This window comes from Cyprinodon tularosa, unplaced genomic scaffold (assembly GCF_016077235.1).
Source record: "Cyprinodon tularosa strain WSP-4 unplaced genomic scaffold, ASM1607723v1 ctg74, whole genome shotgun sequence".
In the NCBI taxonomy this organism is placed as follows: Eukaryota; Metazoa; Chordata; class Actinopteri; order Cyprinodontiformes; family Cyprinodontidae; genus Cyprinodon; species Cyprinodon tularosa.
Window position 1 is genome coordinate 2,723,588 of NW_024039496.1, and position 22,326 is coordinate 2,745,913.

The 22,326-nt window shown below is 37.2% G+C and overlaps 1 protein-coding gene across 1 annotated transcript in view; it reads right to left on the reverse strand.

Annotated features, from left to right (window-relative positions):
• Positions 1-9,099: 9,099 nt before the first annotated feature.
• LOC119773039 (DNA repair protein XRCC4-like) overlaps positions 9,100-22,326 on the reverse strand; it is a 32,950-nt gene continuing 19,723 nt past the window's right edge. The window contains exons 4-8 of the mRNA XM_038269834.1: positions 18,622-18,788; positions 15,850-16,008; positions 15,613-15,680; positions 12,377-12,501; positions 9,100-11,591 (exon numbers count right to left, since the gene is read on the reverse strand). Of these exons, the coding sequence (XP_038125762.1) occupies positions 12,410-12,501; positions 15,613-15,680; positions 15,850-16,008; positions 18,622-18,788 (486 nt within the window). The 3' untranslated portion in view covers positions 9,100-11,591; positions 12,377-12,409. The remainder of the gene's footprint in view (positions 11,592-12,376; positions 12,502-15,612; positions 15,681-15,849; positions 16,009-18,621; positions 18,789-22,326) is intronic.

Consider the following 22,326-nt stretch of genomic DNA (forward strand, 5'->3'; position numbering starts at 1 on the left):
TACCAAGTGCTCCACAGTGACAGGTCTGAATAACTACTAACCTACAACCTTAACATCAGTGGTAATGAAGTCCTCACAGAGGATAGTCATGAGCCACATCAAGGACTATATCAAAGTCACTGTGGACACCCATCAGTAGGCCAACAGGGGGACCCATCCACCGCTGATGTTGTCTAATCGGTGGTCCATACAGGTTTCACCCATATGTAGAGCAGAAATATTTACATCCATCTGTTCTTCCTGTAATTCTTCCTCGACCTTCAACACCATCATCCCACAGAGCTTGGTATGGAAGCTCTCTTCTCTCTCACTCGTAGGAATTTGGTCTTGGATATCCAGACCAACATTCCTTTGTCAGGATCCACCACAGTGTCCCCTACTTCATCACCCTCAGCAATGGCTCACCCTAGGGGTGCGAGTTGATTTCTCTTATGTTTATTCTGCTAATATATGGCTGCTTAGCAAGACACTCCAGCTGTCATATATTGAAGGTTACATATGATGAGTTCAAATACTGACAGAAAGTTAAACACCTGGTTCAATGTTGCAGACCATATCCTTTGCAAGAAGATGAAGAGTACTAAAGACCCATTTACACTACCTTTTTGAAACTGTGCCGAGATCGGTCTGAGCACGGTAACAGAGATTACTGTTGAGTGTAAATGGCATGCATAACCAAATCGGGCAACGCCAGACACAACTGAATCGCAGTAAACTGGTAGTAGTTCATCAGTAGGGCTCAGGGCAGTTCAGTTCTGGCTCGGTTAACTGAAAAGAAAGAGCCCATGAGCAGACCACGTCATCTCCTTACAGTCCGCCTCCATAATCATGAAATTTCAGATATTAATAAAAGATACTAGCTCCCCTACTATGCCACACGATTTCCAGTGATGATTCTGCTTAACAGCGTGATGAACCTGAATGTCTGTCTTTGTTTCCTGCGTCTGTAAGCCCTGATCAGACTATCGTTTGTTGTATCCACTTCCCAAAAGGCAACTGTCAAGTAAATTCACCAAAGGCTGCCTTCTTCACATGACTCCGGAAAAAAAAAAGAAATATCACAACTATAACCAAATTTCCTGAATGTTAGAGGCACTGCAATGTTGATTTGCTTGATTCCCTCTACAGAGCAGTAGTGCTGTCGATCGGCACTACAAGTCAAGGAACCATGCGAGTGATGTGTAAACGGTCGTAAGGAACCAAGCTGAGCACGGTTAACTGACCCAAGCTCGGTCCGAACTTGGCACAGATTGGTTTTCAGAAGGGTAGTGTAAATGGGGCTTAACAGAGAGTGTGGTGGGTTTCAGGGCTTTATCCCCTGTAGCTGTGAGGAGCAGCTCTGGAGGTGATGTGTGTTTGACCTCACCTGGAGTGTCAACACTTCCTGCCTAGTCAAGAAAACGCATCAGCATCGCTACTTCCTCAGGAAGCTCCGAAGTGCTGAACCCCGAAGCTCAGACCTGTGGAAAGTTTTCTGAAAAATACTAAAAAAATACAAAAAATAGTAAATTTTATCTAACAGCACCTTTCGAGACACTCAAGGTCACTTTATAAACAATAAAAACCCAAATACATGGAACAGGAAAATATAAACAAAGAGAACCCATGTGGCACGACAGCTGCCCTGCTACTGAGAGGGTGGCTCTGCCTGCACAGAGGTTAAGACTGCACAGAGGGCTGTAGGAAGCAACCTTCCCTCCACCTCAGACTTCTACACATCATGTCACTGGGGGACGTGCATCATAAAGGACTCCAACCATCCTGTGCACAGACTGTTCCAGCCTCTCCCCTCAGGCAGGCAGCTGAGGAGCACTAAGACTAAGACCACTGGGCTCAGAAACAGTTTCTGAGCTCGAACTGAAACTAGCTGCATTTATCTATTTATTTATATATTAAACTCAATGCAATTCAGTTTATTTATATTGCACCAATTCATAATACTGTACATGTCATCTCAAGGTACTTTAAAGAGGCAATTCAACCAGACCACACAGTCAAATTGATTAAAAGTTTTCTGTCTAAGGAAAACCAGTTGATTGCATTGACTCATTGACTCGAAGGCAATCCCTCACACCAAACACGTTTATAGCGACAGTTGAGAGGAAAAACTCTCTTTTAACAGAAAGAAACCTCCTGCAGAACCAGGCTCAGTGTAAGCGGCCATCTGCCAAGTCCAATAGGGGTTCAAGGAGACAAAAGCAGACGTACAGAAAGAATCAGACATACAAAGTAACTTGTCAACCAGCTCCACAGGCAGCCCTGTCCAGGAAACACAGCCAGGCAGACGAGCTCCAAGCCCTCTCCCATGTCAGAGGACGAAGAGATCACATCCAGTCAGTCACAGTCATCTCTTTCTATTCTTTTTTATTAAATACTAGGTTCATGAATTCAGAACACTTACTAGCAAATGTGGGATAGACAATAAAAAACAATCCATGAATCTAGAATAGATAATACTGTAACTTTTGAAGAGGATTTTTCAACATGATCTGAAGTTGATTTTTTTTAACTATAGATTTTTTTTAGCTAAATGTTGTAGAACTGTATTTTTTCTTTTTTCAATCTTAGCTTACTCACATCCTTTTGCCAGAACCACAAAATAAGGTGAGAGCCTGAGAAGCATGTCTAATCTTTATTACCCATTTCCACTGTAAAGGAAGATATAAGGATGTTAAAGTCCTATGATCAGCTCACCCAGTGTCACTAAAGGCATGCTTATTGCCTATCTTAACCAAAAGTGTAGCTGCATTAATTGGACGATGAATGAACAATTTCAAAGAATTGATTCAAGTGATTCAATACACTAGAAGAACTTCAGTTCCCATCTTTAATTCTTCTGCCACATTATGATATCAGTTTATGTTATGAAATATGTTACATCATATAATTAAATTCACATATTTCTGCCCAAAACTGAATTAAGAAGTAACAAACTCACTTATTATTTCTTATTTTTGTTTTGATTTGATTTTCCAAGTACATTTTAAGTGGAAAAAATACACCACAAGGATTAGCTTTTAGTAAAGAAGCTGTAAGTCATTGTGTAAAACATTTCAGCTGTATGTGTAATCAGGGAAGTCTTGTTGCCTTGAAGCAGCAATAAATCACGTAGTCAAAGACCTAGTGAAAGAGTGTTTGATCCTGGTGATCTGCTGTGCAGACCCCAAGTTGACCCATGTATCACATGACCTATTAAGGTGATCTACCTCCGGCCCCATGCCACCACTGACAAGATAAAAGGGACATTTAACTTTTTAAACTTAAAGAGGATGTGCTTTGGAGAACAGAACTGTTAAAAGCAATAGCTGTACTCTCCTTTTTTCCCTCCCTGATAAAATTCAGGTTGGATCTCCCAGATCAGAGCAAAGAAAAAAACCTGCAGTTACTCCATATGTTTGTTCCGGTATAAATACACAGAAGACAACCAACTGGCACATATCAAGATTACTAAATTACTCTTCAGAGCTGTGCCAGAGGAGAGGCAAATTATTAAATAAAGGCGTGTAAAAAGTTGTATAATTGAAATGTCAAACAAAACCCAAAGTGGTGACACAGATAGAGAAGAAACAGCTTGCTGTGATTTCCTGGGGTCTGGGGGAAATGACTTTGTGGGGTGTGTTTTTGTGAGTAAGCTCCCTGTTTATGTGGGAAAATGAAACCACCTTTGGTCGGACATGAACTTTGATCCTCTGAAGTCAAGTGAGGAGGTCCAGACACAACAGCTGATCCCTGCATTTAAGTTAAAGGTTAAATGAGAAATGATAGCAATGCTATAGGAATGGACCCTCAGCAAATATTCTGTTAACATCTTTCACAAGGTTTAGTGATGTGTTCATAGATAAGAAACCAAGAAATATTGTCTCCTCTAAAACATCTCAAAGGTGTTCTATTAGGATTGAGTCAGAACTCTTTGCAAGCTGGTCTATCTATACCCAAAACCCTTGGCAATGTAATGAATCTACTGTATATCATATGATGAATGATACATCTTTACATTATATATATTTTTCTAAATATAAAAGAAAAAACAAATGCAATGAGCAAAAAAACGGAACACCAAGAATTCAAACGGAACAAAATTTATTCGAATGTGAAGCTGTCCCAGGTCAGGAGGGATACACCAGTCAGCAACCGGAACTTCTTCTCTGTGTTTGAGAACAAACTCTGAGAGTTTCTGAAGATGTCGTTTGGTGTATGACGTCACTGGTGAGACATCCTTCTTTGGCAGATAATCGTTGGTCCAGAGCAATGCACAGGGTCAGACCCATGAGAGCAGAGACAGGCAGAATGACCAAGGGAACAAACCAAAGTTCGGAATCTGAGAGTCGGTCCAGAGTCAAAACAGGTTATCAAAGATACAAGGACAATCTAGGGGAGAATCCTAGGTCAGGTTACAGAAAACAGGTTATAGATCCAAAAACACATTATGACAGGTTCGATAGGGTTTAGACAGAGAACCAGAATAAGATCAGACTTAAGTGGGCAGGCATGTTTACAGAAACGCTGGATAAAACTCACCAATGGTTTGTAATAATCTGGTACTAGTGACTGATCCGAGAGTTGCTTACATATGTTGAATACTGAAGCAGATGAGAACTATTGCCAGGAATCATGACAAAAATGATAACGGTATCTTAGTATTCAAAATTGTGCTTCAAAAAGATTAAAAAGGATAACATAATAAGTATGCCATTGGGAGAAAAATCAAACAAGGATTGTTTTCTTTTTAACATCACAATATGCTGTCAAAAACAGCAGTCGATTTAAGGCTGTAGTTTAAAACAAAAACCACATTAAAAATAACATAACTGAATTCAAGAAATAAAAGGAAAATTTTAACCCTGTGCTGTGTAGAGCTGGCGTCTCTTTGTGATTCATCTCTTTGGAGAACAGACACAGAAAGCAATATTCTCAGCTTTCGAATTAAAAACATATTAATTGGTTTAGAATGTACTTTAAACTCAAGTTTTAAACTCAAAGTTTTGTAAAGAGGATCCAAAACTAATCTATGGTATAAAATGGCAGAATCTGTTTTAGCTTAAAAAAAAAATTTTTTGACCGAATATGTCATCTTCAATTTGACTTTTAAAATGTTGATTAAAGTTATTTTGACAAAATATATTTGATAGTTATTAGGACTACAAAATATACAGATATTAAAATTGCATAATGATAAAAGGTTCCTGTGTCAATAACAAAAAATTCAAGCAGAATCTATACAGATTGAATAAGGCCGGATAAAGAATTGAACCCTCCGGCACAAAGGTCACTTTGCTATTTTAAACCTATCAAGAACAATAAACTACATTTTACCTGATACATAAATTTAGTTGCCTGCTTTATAAAAGCACTACATTCCTATAAAATCTTTAAGATCACATGGAACCAATTCTCTATTTACTAAGTGCTATTTCTGTACAGTTCTTACAGAAAACCTAACTAGAGAGAAAATGTGTATAAAAATTCCCAATCCTCTTTCTATCTTCCTGCCTTAAGATCAAAATAAATCATCCCTGTTTACATCAATTCATTATCACCTAAATTATTTCTACTAGCTTTATTTCATTTACTTCAAATTTCAGTACTCTCTATATATTTTCTTAGCTTTTGCGTTATAAACATTATTATTTAGGTCAAATGTTTTAGGTACCACTTTCTCAACAGTAAGTCAAATATTGGTCTTGTCCTGCTTACAGAACTGATCCGATTCAGATTTGTAGCCTTTTCAGGTTTGCCCACTAATTTTCTATAGAACTGAATTCAGGGCCTTGCCACTGCCACTTCAGCAAGTTTGAAACAAATTCGACAATATTTACAGGATCATTGTCCATTTGGAAGAACCAACATCATGTTATACCTTGTCATCTTTTTTAGATGCTACTTTTTTTTAAAGCCATCTATGAAATAAAGAACACCATTCACAACACGGCATACAGAAAATACCAACAAGGCATAAACAGCTTCTCATCATCTGTTGGTGATACCACTTGAATCAAAAGGGATTAAATTAAACAAAAATGACAGAAAAAAAGATCATTACCACCGTTTTGTTTGCACAAAGCTTTTATGAAAAAAAAATGCAGAATTGAATCAATTCAGTCATGCTTTATAATATTCCCAGTAGTTAGAGGGCTATATATGAATTTAGGATTGCTAGTAATCTCAGACAATGAAGTTGAAATTTTATTGTCAAAGTATTTAAAACTGTGAGCCTTTTACAGACAGCATTTAGAGTCATTCGTATCTGCTGTGATAAAGAGAAATACAGAATGTGAAGCTCTTCACTGCAGACTAACCTCAAGGTCTTGAAAAACAACAACTTGGTGGAAAACAAACTACTTACAGTGCAAAGGTGTTTTAAAAGAACTAAGAAAGAAACAGACACATGTCAATGCAATAAAATTAAAGTATCACAGGTTTAGCTACATTAAAAACATGCCAGCAAAAAAAAAACCAAAGACAACAAAAAACAATGCATGGGAAAAACAAAACACCAAAGCAGAGTTAATAACAATATGTAGTCTTAAATGACAATATCATAAATAAAACAAGAAATCCATGTTTAAAAATGTACTCCCTATGGTAAAATTTTATGTTTCTCTCTATAGATTTAACACAGCAGACAATGAGACAGTGACTTATTTAAGCAAAGCATCGGATGAGTCAACATGAAGGAACACATTGTGGATAACATGATGATCCTTTGGTCTTTCACCAAGGGGAAGTCGTAATAGCCATGAGAAAAAATCAGTTAGTTGTGGGGAATCATTTTGGTTTTCTCGGCTCCGATTCTCTGAATACCATTTTAAACAGAGGCATGAAGGTTTACCCGTGTCATTTACTGATATCTTTGGGCTGCATACAAAATCTTGGCTGTTATTTTAAACACCAGCAATTTACAAGCAAAATATCCCAATAAACCAAAACAAAACAATGGCAAACATCAGAGCACAATTTAATAAAGACCCCTCCTTCTGAGTGTCATAAATATTCATATTCTTTAAATGCATGATGAACTACTTTAAGAGCGGATTCATGGGAAAATCTTATATTATTTCAGTCAAAGCTGTTTGACGCTTTGGATCACTGTGTCCCTCCGAATGTTATAAGTATCACACGCTTAATGTTTTATGACTATCCTCTTTGAATCTATTGAACCAGTTAACATCAATAGCTATAAGAGAACCCACTTGGCCTTTGAGTTGATCAGAAGGAAGTTTTAACGAGCATCTTGGAACAGAGGGGGTTACTCTTTGCCACTACCTTTTCAAAACCAATGAAGCAGGAATGCCGTGATTGGGGATTTGTAAGTTATTCAGACAACAAAAGAAGCTTTGAATGGTGCCGTCCCTATTTTCAGTATGAGTGACAACTTTTGTTAGGGCCCCCAAGCGACTACTCCACCTACGGGTGCATCACAGTTATTTAGAACACCATGGAATAGTGAAAACTTCTTAAGGGCAGGGGTGGACAGATATACTGCATCCTTACCATACTTTAGTATGCATTTTGATTCTCAGGGTGACACTTTAGCATTTGTTTTTTAACCAATTGAGCGGGGGAGGGGGAACGACTGCAGTCCTGTCATGGTCATGTTACGATTCTCTTATAGCTGCAGTTGATTCAGAATGCTGCTGCCCACATCCTCATCCTCAACTAAGAGATTAAAGCACATCAACCCGGTTATAAACTGGTTTCTCTTGCTCCCCCCTTACTGTAATCAGTAAAACATGATTTTAGTCTATAAATCACTGAATTGCTTAGCACTAAGATACATTACAGATCCCTCAGTTATTCTAGCTTTAATCCAGAAATGGAGGATCTGGAGTCAACAAGTCATCTATATGTCATATATTCATTCTGCCCAGCCACTGAAGCAGGTGAGTCCAATCTGCACAGTGAATTAACCCTTGCAGATTGGACTTACCTGCTTCAGTGGGTTCAGGGCAGAACAAATACATTACATAGTTGACTTGTTGACTCCACACCCCCCATCTCTGCTTAAATACACTCTCCATACCCAGAACCAAACAAGGGAAGCTTTTTTAATTCTTAAACTCTACTAATCTGACGTTAACACACAGTAAAAGTGCTGAAACTCTTAAGTCCCTTTAAATCAACATTAAAAGCATTATTGCATAGAGTGGCCTTTGACTGTCCTTTCTAAACACAATTAGTTATGTTTTCATTGCAGCTTTTCCTTTAATTTTTTATCAAGCCTTTTTAAATATAATTTTATAATATTCTGTAATTATTTGTGTTGCCTTTATGCCATTGCAAAATACTTTTTCTTACTTATTTAGATAAAGGTAGAGTACACCCTGGAAAGGCCGCCAGTACATTAAAGTAAACGTGCCTTGCCTAATAGGATATACTTAAGCAGAGGCCAACACTGCTGTACACCTGGCATCTAAGAGTGAAAGCACTCGTAACCCAGAAATCCGTGGTAGCCTGGCTTAACTAGTGATTATAAAATTTAAGCTGCAGTGTTAATGCCCTGAAGGGTAATTCTAGATAGTATTTTTCAGAAGATTACTATTTCATCCTTTGCCACTGAAAAACAAAGGAACTGCAAAACAGTCATAAGGACACAAGAGTAAACAAACACAGCCTAACATTTTTTACAAAAAAACTCAAGGCTAGCACTTTAGGAAGAAGGTTCACTGTATGTTCTACGACATTCTCCCGAACTTTCAAAGAGCCAGATGACTGTTTTACCTCCAGGTGTTTTGCCCACATGAAAAATTACTGTGTTGCCCACTGTGAGGCAACTCAGCAGGAGGTCACAGAGACAGACGCGTTCAGCCCAGTAAAAATTAGACATTTCAAAAGTTGACATTTTTTAAATACAATCTAAACCAAAGACTATAATAATTGGTATAATTATTTACTCTATAAAGAGGCCATTGCATTTCTCATATTTGTATTCCCTGTCGATAGACCTTTATGAGTAAGCTTTCATCATTAGTTTTGAAAGTGTGCTTGTATGATGCTAAGCTGTTTCAGACATTACCTTGTAAGGTGGAGAGTAGTCAGGGCCCTGAAAAGCCTTGCATGAGACAAAGACGGCTCTGTCTCCTTGCAGCTCTGTGGCAGGAAAACTCCTGTCATTTCTCTGGATGATGGGAATTCTACAGGTGCACTCAGTAAGTGAATGACGATGATAAGCAAGTGACTAAATGCTTAATTTGAGGCTGCCAATGCAGTTTGCTTTTTCCTAAACGTTCAGCTGCAGAAGCACGTGTGCAGTTGATAGATGTAGCCCGCCCTTGGAAACAGGGCACTGGGTTATATAGACCTACATCATCTTTGAATATTACAATCATATAGCAGTTATAAAATAGTTTTGGGAAAGAGATAACCATATTTGTATTTTTAAAAAATAATGCTTACACCAATAAATATATATAATTTTAGCCAGTTGAATTGTAATAAAAACAAATCAGCAAATTTATTTTACAAACATGTTTATTCACTAAACTGTGCAACATTATCTAGCCAGCACCTAAGGAATAGCAGCTCCTGGCTGTAATTAAAATGCCTGTTTAAACATTGGTGGCTTTTTGTTTAATTTTGTTTGTATCATAACTCATTACTGTTAAATGAAAAAAATGCTACTAAAAAGAAATAAAAGTCTGTTTTAGGTTTGGAAATGTATTTATTAAGTAGTTCTAAACAATTCTAAACAAAACATTCCAGTAGTAATAATGTAGTTGTTTTGGGGGGGGTTATTTGTTTGAAGAATAATCTTTCATGCAGGATAGCTCATTTCCAACCTATATAATGTAAATGTTTAGGTTGTGTAGTTCTAAAAAAAAAAACAAATGCCTTTTTTTGTTTTTTTGCCAAACACGATGCAGTGCATTACTGTATGTTTTCTAATGTCTAATGTCTCTACGTTGGTCTCATTAGTGCAAACCTTGTTTATGCTGTCCACTGATTAATTTGCATGCAGCTTTAAAAACCTAGTATGTCATACTGCCATAATCTTTTTATAGTAAAGATTTTATCTCCAGGAAACTCCCATAATTATTTTAATTGTTTCTCTAATTATTAATTTAAAAGTTTAACTGCTAGTTGTCTATATGCCCAACTCCACTACCTCCTAAACTTCAGCCAGCTCCTTTATTTCCTACTGGATAGACAGATTAATCCAGGTGTGTCTGGTCACTCTCGTCATGGTTACTGAGGTCACACATGCCTGGATTAATCAGTTTTTCCAGTAATGAAAGACAAGAAACAAAGGAGTTTGCTGAAGTTCAGGAAGTAGTGGAGCATCACATGGTCTGACATTGGAAATACTTTCCTTGGACAACCAGTCTACCAGAGAGATTAAAAAATATTTTTAATTTGTCAATTTCTTAATAAGATTTTTCACTATTTCTCATTTGATAGATTGAATAAGGTTTTAGAGTGGCCTTATAACCTGTTTAATATTGTTGGGCAGAAGCGGTTGCTTCTGTAGGGTCTTTGCAGATGTCTTTCTTTCTAGTTATTGTGATAGCACACATCTAGGCTACTGACTAGCAAACCTCTGCTTTTACAGAGATTTGTTTTGTAGTTATAGATTTTTTTAATAAAAACTAAACAGAAGTAGAATAAAAAAAAAAAAAGCTTTCTTTCTTTTTAGCTTTATGGCCAGAAGGAACCCTCATGTGACCCCAGCAGCTCCTTCAAGAATACAGGCGCTTCTGGCCTATTTCATTTCTACAGACAAACTGAACCCCACAAAAGTTATGTCTAATGTTAAAAGACTGAACTTATGTTTAAATGTTAAAATGGCACCATTGAACTATTTAGAGGTGTCTCCAAATTGTCATTTTGTCTCATCACCCTAACCTCTATCACTCCCCTCTACTTTCCTTTGTAAAATACCCAATTCAAGAGGAGTGTAAAGGAGAGAGTGGGACATTCTTGTGGGGATTACTAGACCAACAAGAACATGTTACAGGAGGCTTAATCAGGTGGCCACCCGTGGATTTAAGCAGACAAAAAGGTATCATCAAAATGACAAAGGACTGCAAGAGGGTCTAAAAGCCAGAGGCATGATGAGATAAAGACCCTGAAGGTTGATGCATTGGTCTTACTGTGCGAACGCCAGGGACATCAAGATCTTAAGCTGGTAGCTGACTTAAAAGACAAGGTGTGGAAATTAAGACAGTAAAGAAACAACATATCCTTGTTAACCCCCTTGGAGACACCCATTTTAGTTGCTTTAGTGTCATACTTCCAGAAAATAAGTGCACAAAGACACAGAAAAGGTAGAGGTTAAATTATCTTTGGCAGAACTCTAGTTCACAGTTTGTAAATGGAAAAGATTGCATTTATTTATTCTTAGAAAACAAAGCATGCCAAAAAACACTGACAAAGAAGACTTGGTTCTTTACAAAGGGCCTTGCTTGCTGAACAACATTCTAATTTCTTTGTAGCAGAGAGGCTAAAGTTATACACAGCATCACTTAGCAGAATGCAGCATGTAAACCTAATTTCCCAATCCATTTCTAGATTTCAGGTCCTGTTCCATTTCGATGGTGACCATATAAACAGCTCCAGAAGACGTTGCAAAGGATATGAAGTTCCTAAGATCCACCCTGAAAGGTTAGAGAAAATATGTCAAAATTACTTGTCTAATTTAATTCATTTATTACAAGAGACAAGCAAAGTTTCACCAATGCCGCAGTAGGAAATTGTCAGAGTTTACATAAATCTGCTTTTCTTTTTTTGACAGCAACTTTCACATTCCCGGATAAAAATCTGGCACAGATGAAGGGAGTACCTCCTGGAATCTATTTCCTTGGCTGACATTGTTTTTGGTTTCATGCAGGGCTGCAAATATGACTTGTAATTAGGATGAATTATTAGTCAATCATGCATTTTGTCATGGAAACCCTTGTTATCCATTTAAAGCAGAAGAAAAAAAATGCAGTAAAATAAGTTTGTTGGACTGAAATGGTAAGAACATTTGCACAAAACCTGTTGCTTTTACACTGCTCAGCTGAATTGGACCACACCACACACACTGTAGCAATTGTCTGAGTAATGTATTGGGAGCCACAGCCAGATTTACAGTAATAAGAGAATAAAGTCTGTGAGCAAGATTTGATAGTAAAACAAGAGATATACTAAATCATATAGTATACTCCTCAGTATACTATATGAAAAAAATTGTAATAATGGGCAAAAATATTTTAATGGAGTACTAAATCTTCTAATGCAATTATTTCTTAATAACCCATAACTAGAGCTAAAATGAATCAAATGGACATTTGTTTGAGGTCATTCTATTGATGACTTATTGGATTATTGACCATGATTATTATATAAATCATGGTCAAGAAAAATAAGTAGATTTCTTAAAACTGTAAATAGAACTCACCAGGATTATTGTTGCTCCTCAGAGGATACTTTGCTAGGGGTATAAGGCATTCTCTTGAGGCCCTTTGTCTTCATCATTTGAAAAACTTTGATCAACAGGGATCCCTTGTGACACTAAACTGCAACCTGCACACAGTAAGAGAGAGTTTAATTACAGAGAACACAGAACTCTTTAAAATATACACCAAATGATAAATCACTATGTTTGTATATATAAATTAGTAAGGAAATTAATGTTTTCCCAACTACTGTAGTTAGGCAGTTAACATAATACAAATGCACAGGCATTCAAAACCCAATTGAACCTATTTGGACTGTGATACTATGAACCAAGAAAAAAGTAATGCATTACTGTTATGTTCATAATAATAAATTGGATACAGAGCAGTCTAAACAGCCCATCTTAAGTATTTCAACAGATTATTAGTTAGATTCAGGTCTGGACTTTGACTAGGTCATGCTAAAACATGAATATGTTGTTATCGAAACATTTCCTTTGAATCACAGACTGTATCTTTAGGGTTCTGCCCTGCTGGAAAGGAAAGCTCCACCCCAATCAGAATCATATTACAAGCAGACTGTATTTACCAATGAGGTGAACAAGAAGTTGGATTTCCTGAAGTAAACATATCAATTTGCAAATGTACACCACATCTCTTTTTTAATCTTTGTATATATTTACAAAAATATACACTATATGCATAATTTCCACAGTAAATCAAAACATCTCAGTAAAATATACCTACATTTTTGGGTTGCTCTTTTTTTTTTTTTTTACATAACATGTTATAAAGAAACATTTTTTTTTTTATAAGGCTCTGCATGTTGAGGTATCCAACTGCACAAAAATCAATTCAACCTTAAAAACCTTAAAACACCCAAAATTAGATGCAGGTATCATGCAGTACAAACACGTGTGATTATGTAAACTGTATATTGTATTTGCAAGAATGTTTTATGGCACATTTGTAGCTGGTTGATGACATTGTTGGTGGTGCTGTTAAACTTTTTTAGCCCAGGAACACGTAGCAAACTTTATCAACAATAGAGCTCTCTTTCATCAACAGAGACAGGCACACCTGTGGGCCCTGCAATCCTGCCACTAGGCTACTCCCATTCAGAGATAGCCAGAATGAGAATCTGTATTAGAATAAAAAACTCAGATATATTTAGAGATAGAACAGGTCTACTAAAGCTGCTAAAATGAACAAATGAAGAATTGTTTCTCATTGTGGTTCTCCTCTTAAGAAACTCAGCCTGTCAGCGAGACTGCTTTTCTCCTTTTCTTCCATTCTCCCTCTATCTCTGTTATCTCTAGCTCCCTCATTGTGAGTGATGCTTCCTGTGTTTTCACTATCAGTAGCTAAACCTGTAGGGAGGGGGTCAAAGAAAGCTCCCCCAGCTCTGCACAGCAAGAAAACACAGCCTGAGGCCTAAAGGTCAAAAGAGGCCAACATGTCAGAGGGGGGAAAAGAAAATCAGAGGCCACTAAAGCATCAGCCTGGTCTGATGTTGTGTTTCTGATCTGAGTGAACCTGGCGACAGCTAAATAGATGGGCTTTCACATGGTGCGAAGGAATTCTATGACCTCAAATACTGTGGAGGAAAGATCTGTATTTTTCACATCTTTGTGAATATAGTCATTTTCCTATGGTATGTTTAGGAAGACTTTAAAATATATTTAAACATTTTAAAAAAGCGAAATGACTTCAGTATTGGAAATAAAGAGAGTTACAAGCTCCGACATCTTGCTGACAAGCTGAAAATTCACTAAATGGTGACTTTAAAGCCATTTAGCTCTTTGAACCCAGTGTGTGAAGAAGGGCCAAAGGAGGAGGGCATGTGTGCGCGTTTATGTGACAGAGAAAGTGTAGAACCAAAAAAACAGTGTGCTGAGGTCACAACACGAGTTGCTATGTTAATTTCTCATTGGGTAGCTTGGCTCGGGTTACCAATGCCGACGTTGAGAAAGTGGCAGCCCTGTACCCCAGCAGGCTGCAGGTCTACACCAGGAACAGGGTGTTTATGACGTCACATGCCTGTTCTGCGTGATGCAGGAAGGGGGAGACCACCTCTTGGTGTTGAAGCAATCATGGCAGACTTACAAGTGTTTCCCAGAAGCAGGCTACCTGGGGGTATATTCTCTGCTTTCAAGTTTCTACTAAAACCCTCTGCCTGAATATTAAATTACCTTTAACTGCTCAGTTTATTGGTCAGTAAAACTTGTTGAGGGAAAGCTAAAATTTAAGAGTTTCATTAAGAGCTGCTGTCATTGCTAAATCACATCAGAGGGTGACATCAGACTGGTAATGTGCGTAAGCTTCACCTGTTTGAAATTTCTGTTTTCTCTTTCCTTTTAATGTGCCTTTTAAAATTCCCCCTACTTTATTTGGAATTGTCAAATAATAGAAAACTTCAGTTTATATTAAAGAAACTTAAAATGATAGAACAACATAAACTTCTACTTGCAAATGGACGTTTTTTTTTTTTTTTTTTTTTTTTTTTCATAAAAATTGCAATGAGCATTCAGTTATTGAGTAAATGCTTTATACAACTACATATTGCTATTATAACTGTGGCTAATCTATGTCTCTAAGTCAGTGCTACCACCATGTTTCACTGTGGGACTAAAGCAATCTTTCAACATGAGCTGTCTTCTTGCAATTCTTCCATTAAAGGTATGACTTTTGAAGTGCATGACGTTATGTTTTGTGTGTGCGTTTCGTCTGCAGCTCCACCAGAATTGTCTTGGGCTGCTTGGGTGTTTCACTGATTCATGCTCTCCTTCCTAACCCAGTCTGTGTAGATGGAAAGATTTTCTGGGAGGATTGCAGTTCAGCCATAGTTTGTCAGATGGCGGACCGAACAGATGTTCAAAACCTGAGATGACATTTTGGACCTTAAACCTTTAAATTTGCAGAATTATAACAATGACCTGTCTGCTGTGTTCTTAGGTCTTCGAGAGGCATTATTTCTACCAATCTTATATAAGAAACCTCTGAATCCAACAGCTACATATGCACTTTAGAATCCCTGCTTGCAGACACCACAAATTTAAAAACTAATTTGTCATTTTATCAATTCATTTGTCACTTCGACAATAAAATATACATCTATCTAATCAAGGATCTTATGGTAATAGGCTGCACTTGATTCTATTTAGCTGTATGACAGTAAGGTGGGCTGAATATAAATGTTCACTACATTTTCTAGGGTTTATAATTTTGATGAACAAACCTGTGAGGAGGATTGTTGAATCCTTCGATGGATGACTGTTATCTTCACTTTGAGCTGGTTCGCTGTCACTGCAAAATTACACATTTTAGAGAAAGTCCTTTTTGGTTCAAAAAACATCACTTTCAGACAAAAGGAGTTTGAAAAGAAAAAGAGTGGATGTAGAAATAAGACATGGGGAGAAAGTGGTGGCACATCAATTTTGTAGCTTTGTTATGACGAAAAACAGCAATTTTATACCTAACGGCTTCCAGTCTTTTCTGGTCGTCAGTGTGGCTGAGCTGCCGGACGGTATCCTGCAGGCCTCGGATCTTAGCTTTCTTCTCATTCAGCACCATGACAAAACGTGAATACATTTCCTTTTCTAACATCTCCTTATCCTTAACCCCCTGCTCCAGCCTGTTGGGACAAACATTCAGTATATACCCATGTTAGACCTGACACAAAAAGACTAACACATGTTGTGGGCTGTGAGTCAGATCTTCTTTGTCTTCTGGACAAACTGATTAGAACATCAAAGAGAAATAAACTCCATGGAAAGACATTTTGTGCTTTTATTAATTCTGATATTTCCGACAATCTCCTAAAATGAGAAATTTCATTGGATGGATTCAAATGTTTCCAAATATTTGCAAATATTTTACTTACATCCTCTGTCATCATATAAACAATATCTTTATCTTATCTTTCCCAAAATATTTAAAGGCTTAAAACTCCAAATATATGTACTTTAAAATCTAACATAAATACATAACACAAACATAGAAATGAGATCATTTAGATTTATTTCTAAACCAAACTAAAACAAACTAAGCTTGATTTGATTATTGACAACTAGAAAAAAACTGGTGAAGTTCATCCTGTACTACAAGAGTCTGGGTGTTTATCAAATAATAGAACAAGCAGCTGATTTTGAAACAACACTGTTTTATGAAAAAAGTACATGCTTTCTTATTTTAAGATTTTGTGTACAACAGATTTTTTACAGATTTTTTAAACAAAAGCCAGAAAGCCTTGGAAGCAACAGGCTCATTTAGCTTCACTTCAAACTGTTTAAAAATCCTCCAGGAATGGACAGATCAGCAAGATTGCCCAAAGAAAAGAGCTTAGATTTTTTTTAAATTCATTTTTAGAGGTGGAGAGTTGGAGAATCTTTACAATAAAGATAAAAGTAATTATAAAAGTGAATGGGCAATGGTAACTAGGGATGTCCTGATACATCTGTTTTAGAAATGACACTGATATTGCAACTTTGAATATTGATTGATGTAGATGTTGACCCAATACAACATCAGCATCAATCTTACTTAATTTTTTCACTCATTTAGTTATCTGGAATGTTAGAAAAGTCTTGAGTAAGTGATATTACTCAAATGGAGAACAATAGTCAGTCAGTGCAAGACTGAATTTTGTCTAGTTAACAAATGAGAAACATAAACTTTAAACATAAGGGAAATACGCTGATGAAGGTTCTCAGTCATCCAGGTCATAGTCAAGTTGGTTTTTGAAACAACTTTAAACAGAGGTGGTGGACTCAGATTCCAGCTTCCAAAAACATACAATTCAATCATAGACATGATCCCTTCCAGATATCATCAAACCCCCCACCCCATCACAGAGGAACAAGGGACCTACCCGCTCCAGCCGGTGAACAATACCTCCTTATCGACCGACTCTTAACAATCATAGACAGGTTTCAGGTATTACAGGAGACAATCCCCCCCTTAACGGCAACCCCCCCACCCCCCCTTAACGACCGACCATCAGAATCATAGACAGGTTTCAGATATTACAGGCTAACGATGGAACCAAACGACCCATTCATTGGTTACCATTTGCATGTTTCCTAGCGATACAAGGTTTTGTCTATATAGGACTCAAACTCACTGCGGATCCAGACATTTGAATTGAGAAAGCTTCCTGGAGAGGTGGCGAAACGTCTTCAAATCTTGGAAACCAAGTCCAGTGGATATTTTTTGAATTTTTACGGAAAAACATAAGGGAAGTGTTTCTATTAGTTTATTTATTTTTATTACAGAGATTTTAAATGCGGGCTGATATTAGTTGATATCTCAATATCAGACCCCCAATAGAAAACCGTCCACTACACTTTTTTTCACAATAGTTATATGACTATTACAGAACAACACTGCTGCCAAAGCACTACAACCGCAAATACTCTTAAAAATCAAGCACAGGTCTACGAGGTCTGTATTGGTGAATCATTTTAGTGGCTGTAGAGAGTAGAAAGTGAGTGGCTGCTGTTCAAAGAGCTGAATTAATGAGGATTGCTCAGGACATGCATGAATCAAGTAAAACACCACAAAATATGATTTTAAATAAGTATAGCATTGTAATATAGTTAAAAACTTTAGAAAAGTTTCATGATACAGGCTCTTTAAAAAAGTTGTGCATGAAAAATGTGACTAAGAATTTAAAAATTTTAATACTATTACCGATCGCTGAAGCTGTCATCATGCCCAGGGTTATAAATTCTAAAGGTTTCAACGTAATCAGCGTCAGGGAGCAATTATTAATAAATTTTTTAAGCTTACTTTCTTTTGTAGGCGCTGTATCATGCTCACCTGCCTTTGTGAGCTGATGGCAGTCTTATCGATGCAGGGTGCATGTCTTTACAGTGTTCCCATCGTATATTTGCAAACAAGACGGCAAATGTGTTGAAAAACAAAGATTCTACTGCCGTTTCAGCGTAAATACCCCTGGAAGGAAGCCCAGTTATTAAACGGGGACCATAACAGCAGGTTACACTGAAATCCACTAGCGAGAACCCTGATGGCACGGTTTTAGTTTTTCACACTTGGCTTTTCAAACTTAAATTCATTCTTGTTTAATAAATCTGTTGTGATATTTTATATATTCTATATCTTGAGGACAGAGTTGAATAACTTTAGCACCGTCCACATATTGGTAGATATGAATAACTGGTAAAACAACTGAATAAAACCATAACCATTTTTGAAAATGTTCTTAGATTTCCTTTGTGTTTCTTACTCTTTCAGTATTTGTTGGTGTTCCTGTCTAAGTCTATGGTTTGCCTCCAACAGATTTGAGTTTTCCCTCTCCAAATCGGTGCTGTGCTGCAGAGACTTTCCGATCATCTCCCGGATTAACTCTGAAGGATCTGGAGCTGGTTGGAGCTCCACGGAGCCCAGGTGTACCTAAATGCCAAAACAGTGAAAGAGAAATATGAAACAATGATTAAATAAATTAAGGAGAACGATCATATTTGATTGTTCTTGTATTTTTGCTTTACAACTGCAGAGAAAGTAAAAAATAATCTGCAGCTTCTCTGGCATTATCATTTATCGGTGGCTGAGAAGCCAAGCAATGAAATCACTTCAATTATTAAGCTCTCACAACTCCAGACAGATCTGACACTGTCCAACTAACTGTGCTGACACTGAAACACAAGTGGATGCTTGTAGTGAAGCTGGAAAAATCCTGAATAAAGTCCGCCTGGCACTGTAGTCTTGACATTGACGCATAAAATTGTTGACTTGCCTCACCTAGCTTCCAAAAATCAGCTACCTATGAAAAATGAGTAAGCATTTGCACCTTTCTGTCATCATGAGGAGTTCTGCAATGGTATGGCATTTAATTTTCACTGAAGTAGGAGACTGTTTGAGCATGAGGCGATTACTTGTGTCTGAGAGAAAGCAGAATGACTTCATCAGTCACCAATAAACTATGCCAGTGAGACATCTCCCCTCTGTTGTATCTTAAGCACTATGGAAAAATAGACATCATTCCAAAGCAAGAAAACGTTCCTCCCTGCCTTCCATTTTGGCATTAAATTAGAGAACAGGCTTGAAAAAAGCTCTTGCAAACTGTACACAATGACATTGTCAGACTTTTATCTGATGTGTAAAAATTTTTTTAATCTCACGGTAAAATGCCGATTTTATCACTTATAGCCACACCCTATTTGCCTGTTGCCCTGGTAATAGCAGCATGTTCACACACAAACATACAACTTAAGGTTCACTGAAAAACCAGAAGGTAACACGGTGTTAAATCTTTACTAGGCCATGGAGAGGTTGAAGACTCACTGCTACAAAGCCTCTACTTTCAAAAGCTCTCATGAAACAGCTGTCATTGTTGACCTGGACTGATGCTGTCCCGGCAGGCCACACAGCTATTTTCCCTTCCTTCACTGAACTTGTACGTGCCACTTAGCAAATACCGACTTCACAATGCTACAGATTTGTGTATATGTTATCCAGCATTCTATATCCTTTTTTGTGTGTTTTTTGTGTAAATGTTGCTTTTCGTCATCCTTTTCTTCTCATTATGTGAAAGGAGAACAAATAATCCTTGTCTATGCCAACCTGAATTATCTCAGGGTGCTGGGGACTGTCACTCACTGGGCGAGATGCAGAATACATCAGTGAGACCTAGTCCATCACAGAGCGACATGTGTTCAAACAAGACAGATAACTATGCATTTTAACACTGATACCTATAGAATATTTCAGGGAAACAATCAACAGCCGTGTTCTTGGACTGGGATATAAGAAAAAATAACCTAACAAAGAGTAGATTTAAAAAGATTGTTTAGTTCATGTTCCAAACCCAGCTACCTGGCATGGATTTTAAACATGGGATCATTGTTTGCTTAGTTTAATGTTTTTAGATATTATTTTGAGTTCCAAAACTGATCTTTTTCATGACATCATGGAACCATAGAGAGTTATTAGCCATCCAGGATACCTTTAAAGCATTGCAGAAGTGATCTAGCTGCTGAAATATGGATCACCTCCCACAATGCGATTCCATCACGGGTTGCATGCCTACAGTAAAATAAAGTAATATCTCAGTTGCACCAATAATAATTTTTTTTTTTTTTTATGATTATTACCTGTCCAACCAGAGTCTGCAGGTCCATGTAATGCATACTGAGTCTTAGCACTGATAAAAATATCTACCCACACTATTACAGACAAAAACAAATGACAGCTAATATTGTACTGTTATTTTTTATAACCTTAGATGCAACTGCTTATCTCTCACATAAAATCTTAAATGCAGACATTTAGCAAATCTGATTATTCAACACACAGATTGATAAAACCACATTGTGGGTTTTAAGAATCTTGGTTCTAAAAATTCAACAATGAGGATCCCCGCTCTTCCTGTTGCTGTTTTATTTTTTTACTCGGTTCAGATTTTTTACTTCTTTGCAGAAATTTTAGAGTAAGCTACTTTGGCACTGCACCAGACCACTCCCTGCACCTAGAGGTGACTAGATCAAACCTTGATGGGATTAGTACAAGAAGCAGACCACCCAGAATTCAAGAAAGAGGATCCCGAGAATAAAAAGAAATGTCCAGTACCATCAACTTGGCTCTGGTGGCCAGTGCAGAGGTCTCTCATGGAGGGAATTAGTGTGACTGAGCCTAATGAGTCATCAGCATGTTGATGTAGCTGTGTTCTGGTTAGATGGGTGGCAAGATTGTTTTGTTTGGCTAGTGTGGTAGAAACACCCATTAAGAATGGATAGTGGTTGTTAAATCAAATTTCAGCACTATTCAAGGAATTGTATCTAATTCAAGGATTTATAAACTGGGTGGGATACATTTTACCATCTGTTTGCATGGGTTGAAAGGCTGCAAATATGTAAAGACAAAAATTCTTAGCTTTGATCTTCCTCTTCCTCTAACCTCCAATCCAATCAATCTTCCCTTCAACCCCATCCTATACATCTTGCAGTGCACCTAAGGAGGGTCAGATAATAATAAATCAGCCACATATGATGGGTGTTGGCAAAACGTTTAACTCTGACATGGTGTGTAGAAAAAATATATGCATTTTAAAGAACATTACTTCCACCTTTTACAGCAATATCTGGACATTTGTGAATCTTCACTCTGCCTGCCAACAGCATTTAGGGAAAAAACTCTTCCATAACTAACACTCAACTAGTTAAAGGCACCATAAACATCTAAACCTGTGGTGGGACTGGCTCTGTTTACTGAATGAGCATCAGAAACGAACCTCAGCTGTTGTTTATTTATTTTGCTCCTGCTGACTTTTAAATACCAAAGGTTTCATATTTCTCCATCCTTAAACTTCAAGGTTTTCTTAGAAGACCTGCAGCTGTAAACACAAGCATTTCACATCACCAAGGGTTTACCTTTGTCGCATGGAAAGGAAGAAGGATATTAAACAGTCTATAAATCTGAAAGTCTATCCAAGCACTGTGTTAACTATTACAGAGATAGTGGTAATTAGACTTTTCCTTTCTCAATTTGTTTCTCCTGACACAGAAACTTAAAGGTCACTTGGCATGCTGCTGCCAACTTGTGCCAACATGTGGGAGGTCAGACTCTTTGTCTGTGATGGAAAACCCACTGCCACATTCCTATCTTTGACAGAAACAATAGTAAAAGAAAGATTTTATCCACAGTAAAAATTTCCGCCACTAAAAGCTTAACAAAATTAAAATGATTCAGTACTCTATTTTCCAGGATACAAAGATACATAAAATAAAGTAAATTTGATAAATTACTTCACATTTTTGGGGATCTGAGATCAAGTTAATACTTGTTGTATCGTAAAAGACTTACTGATTTTAACAACCCACAGTTTATCCACATATGTTAAAGTAAAAAAACTTAAGGTTTATTCAACACAATGTGGTTCAGAGTGTGTGGTCTAGAAGTTTGTTTGTGTGTGTCCGTCTAAAGACACTCAGTC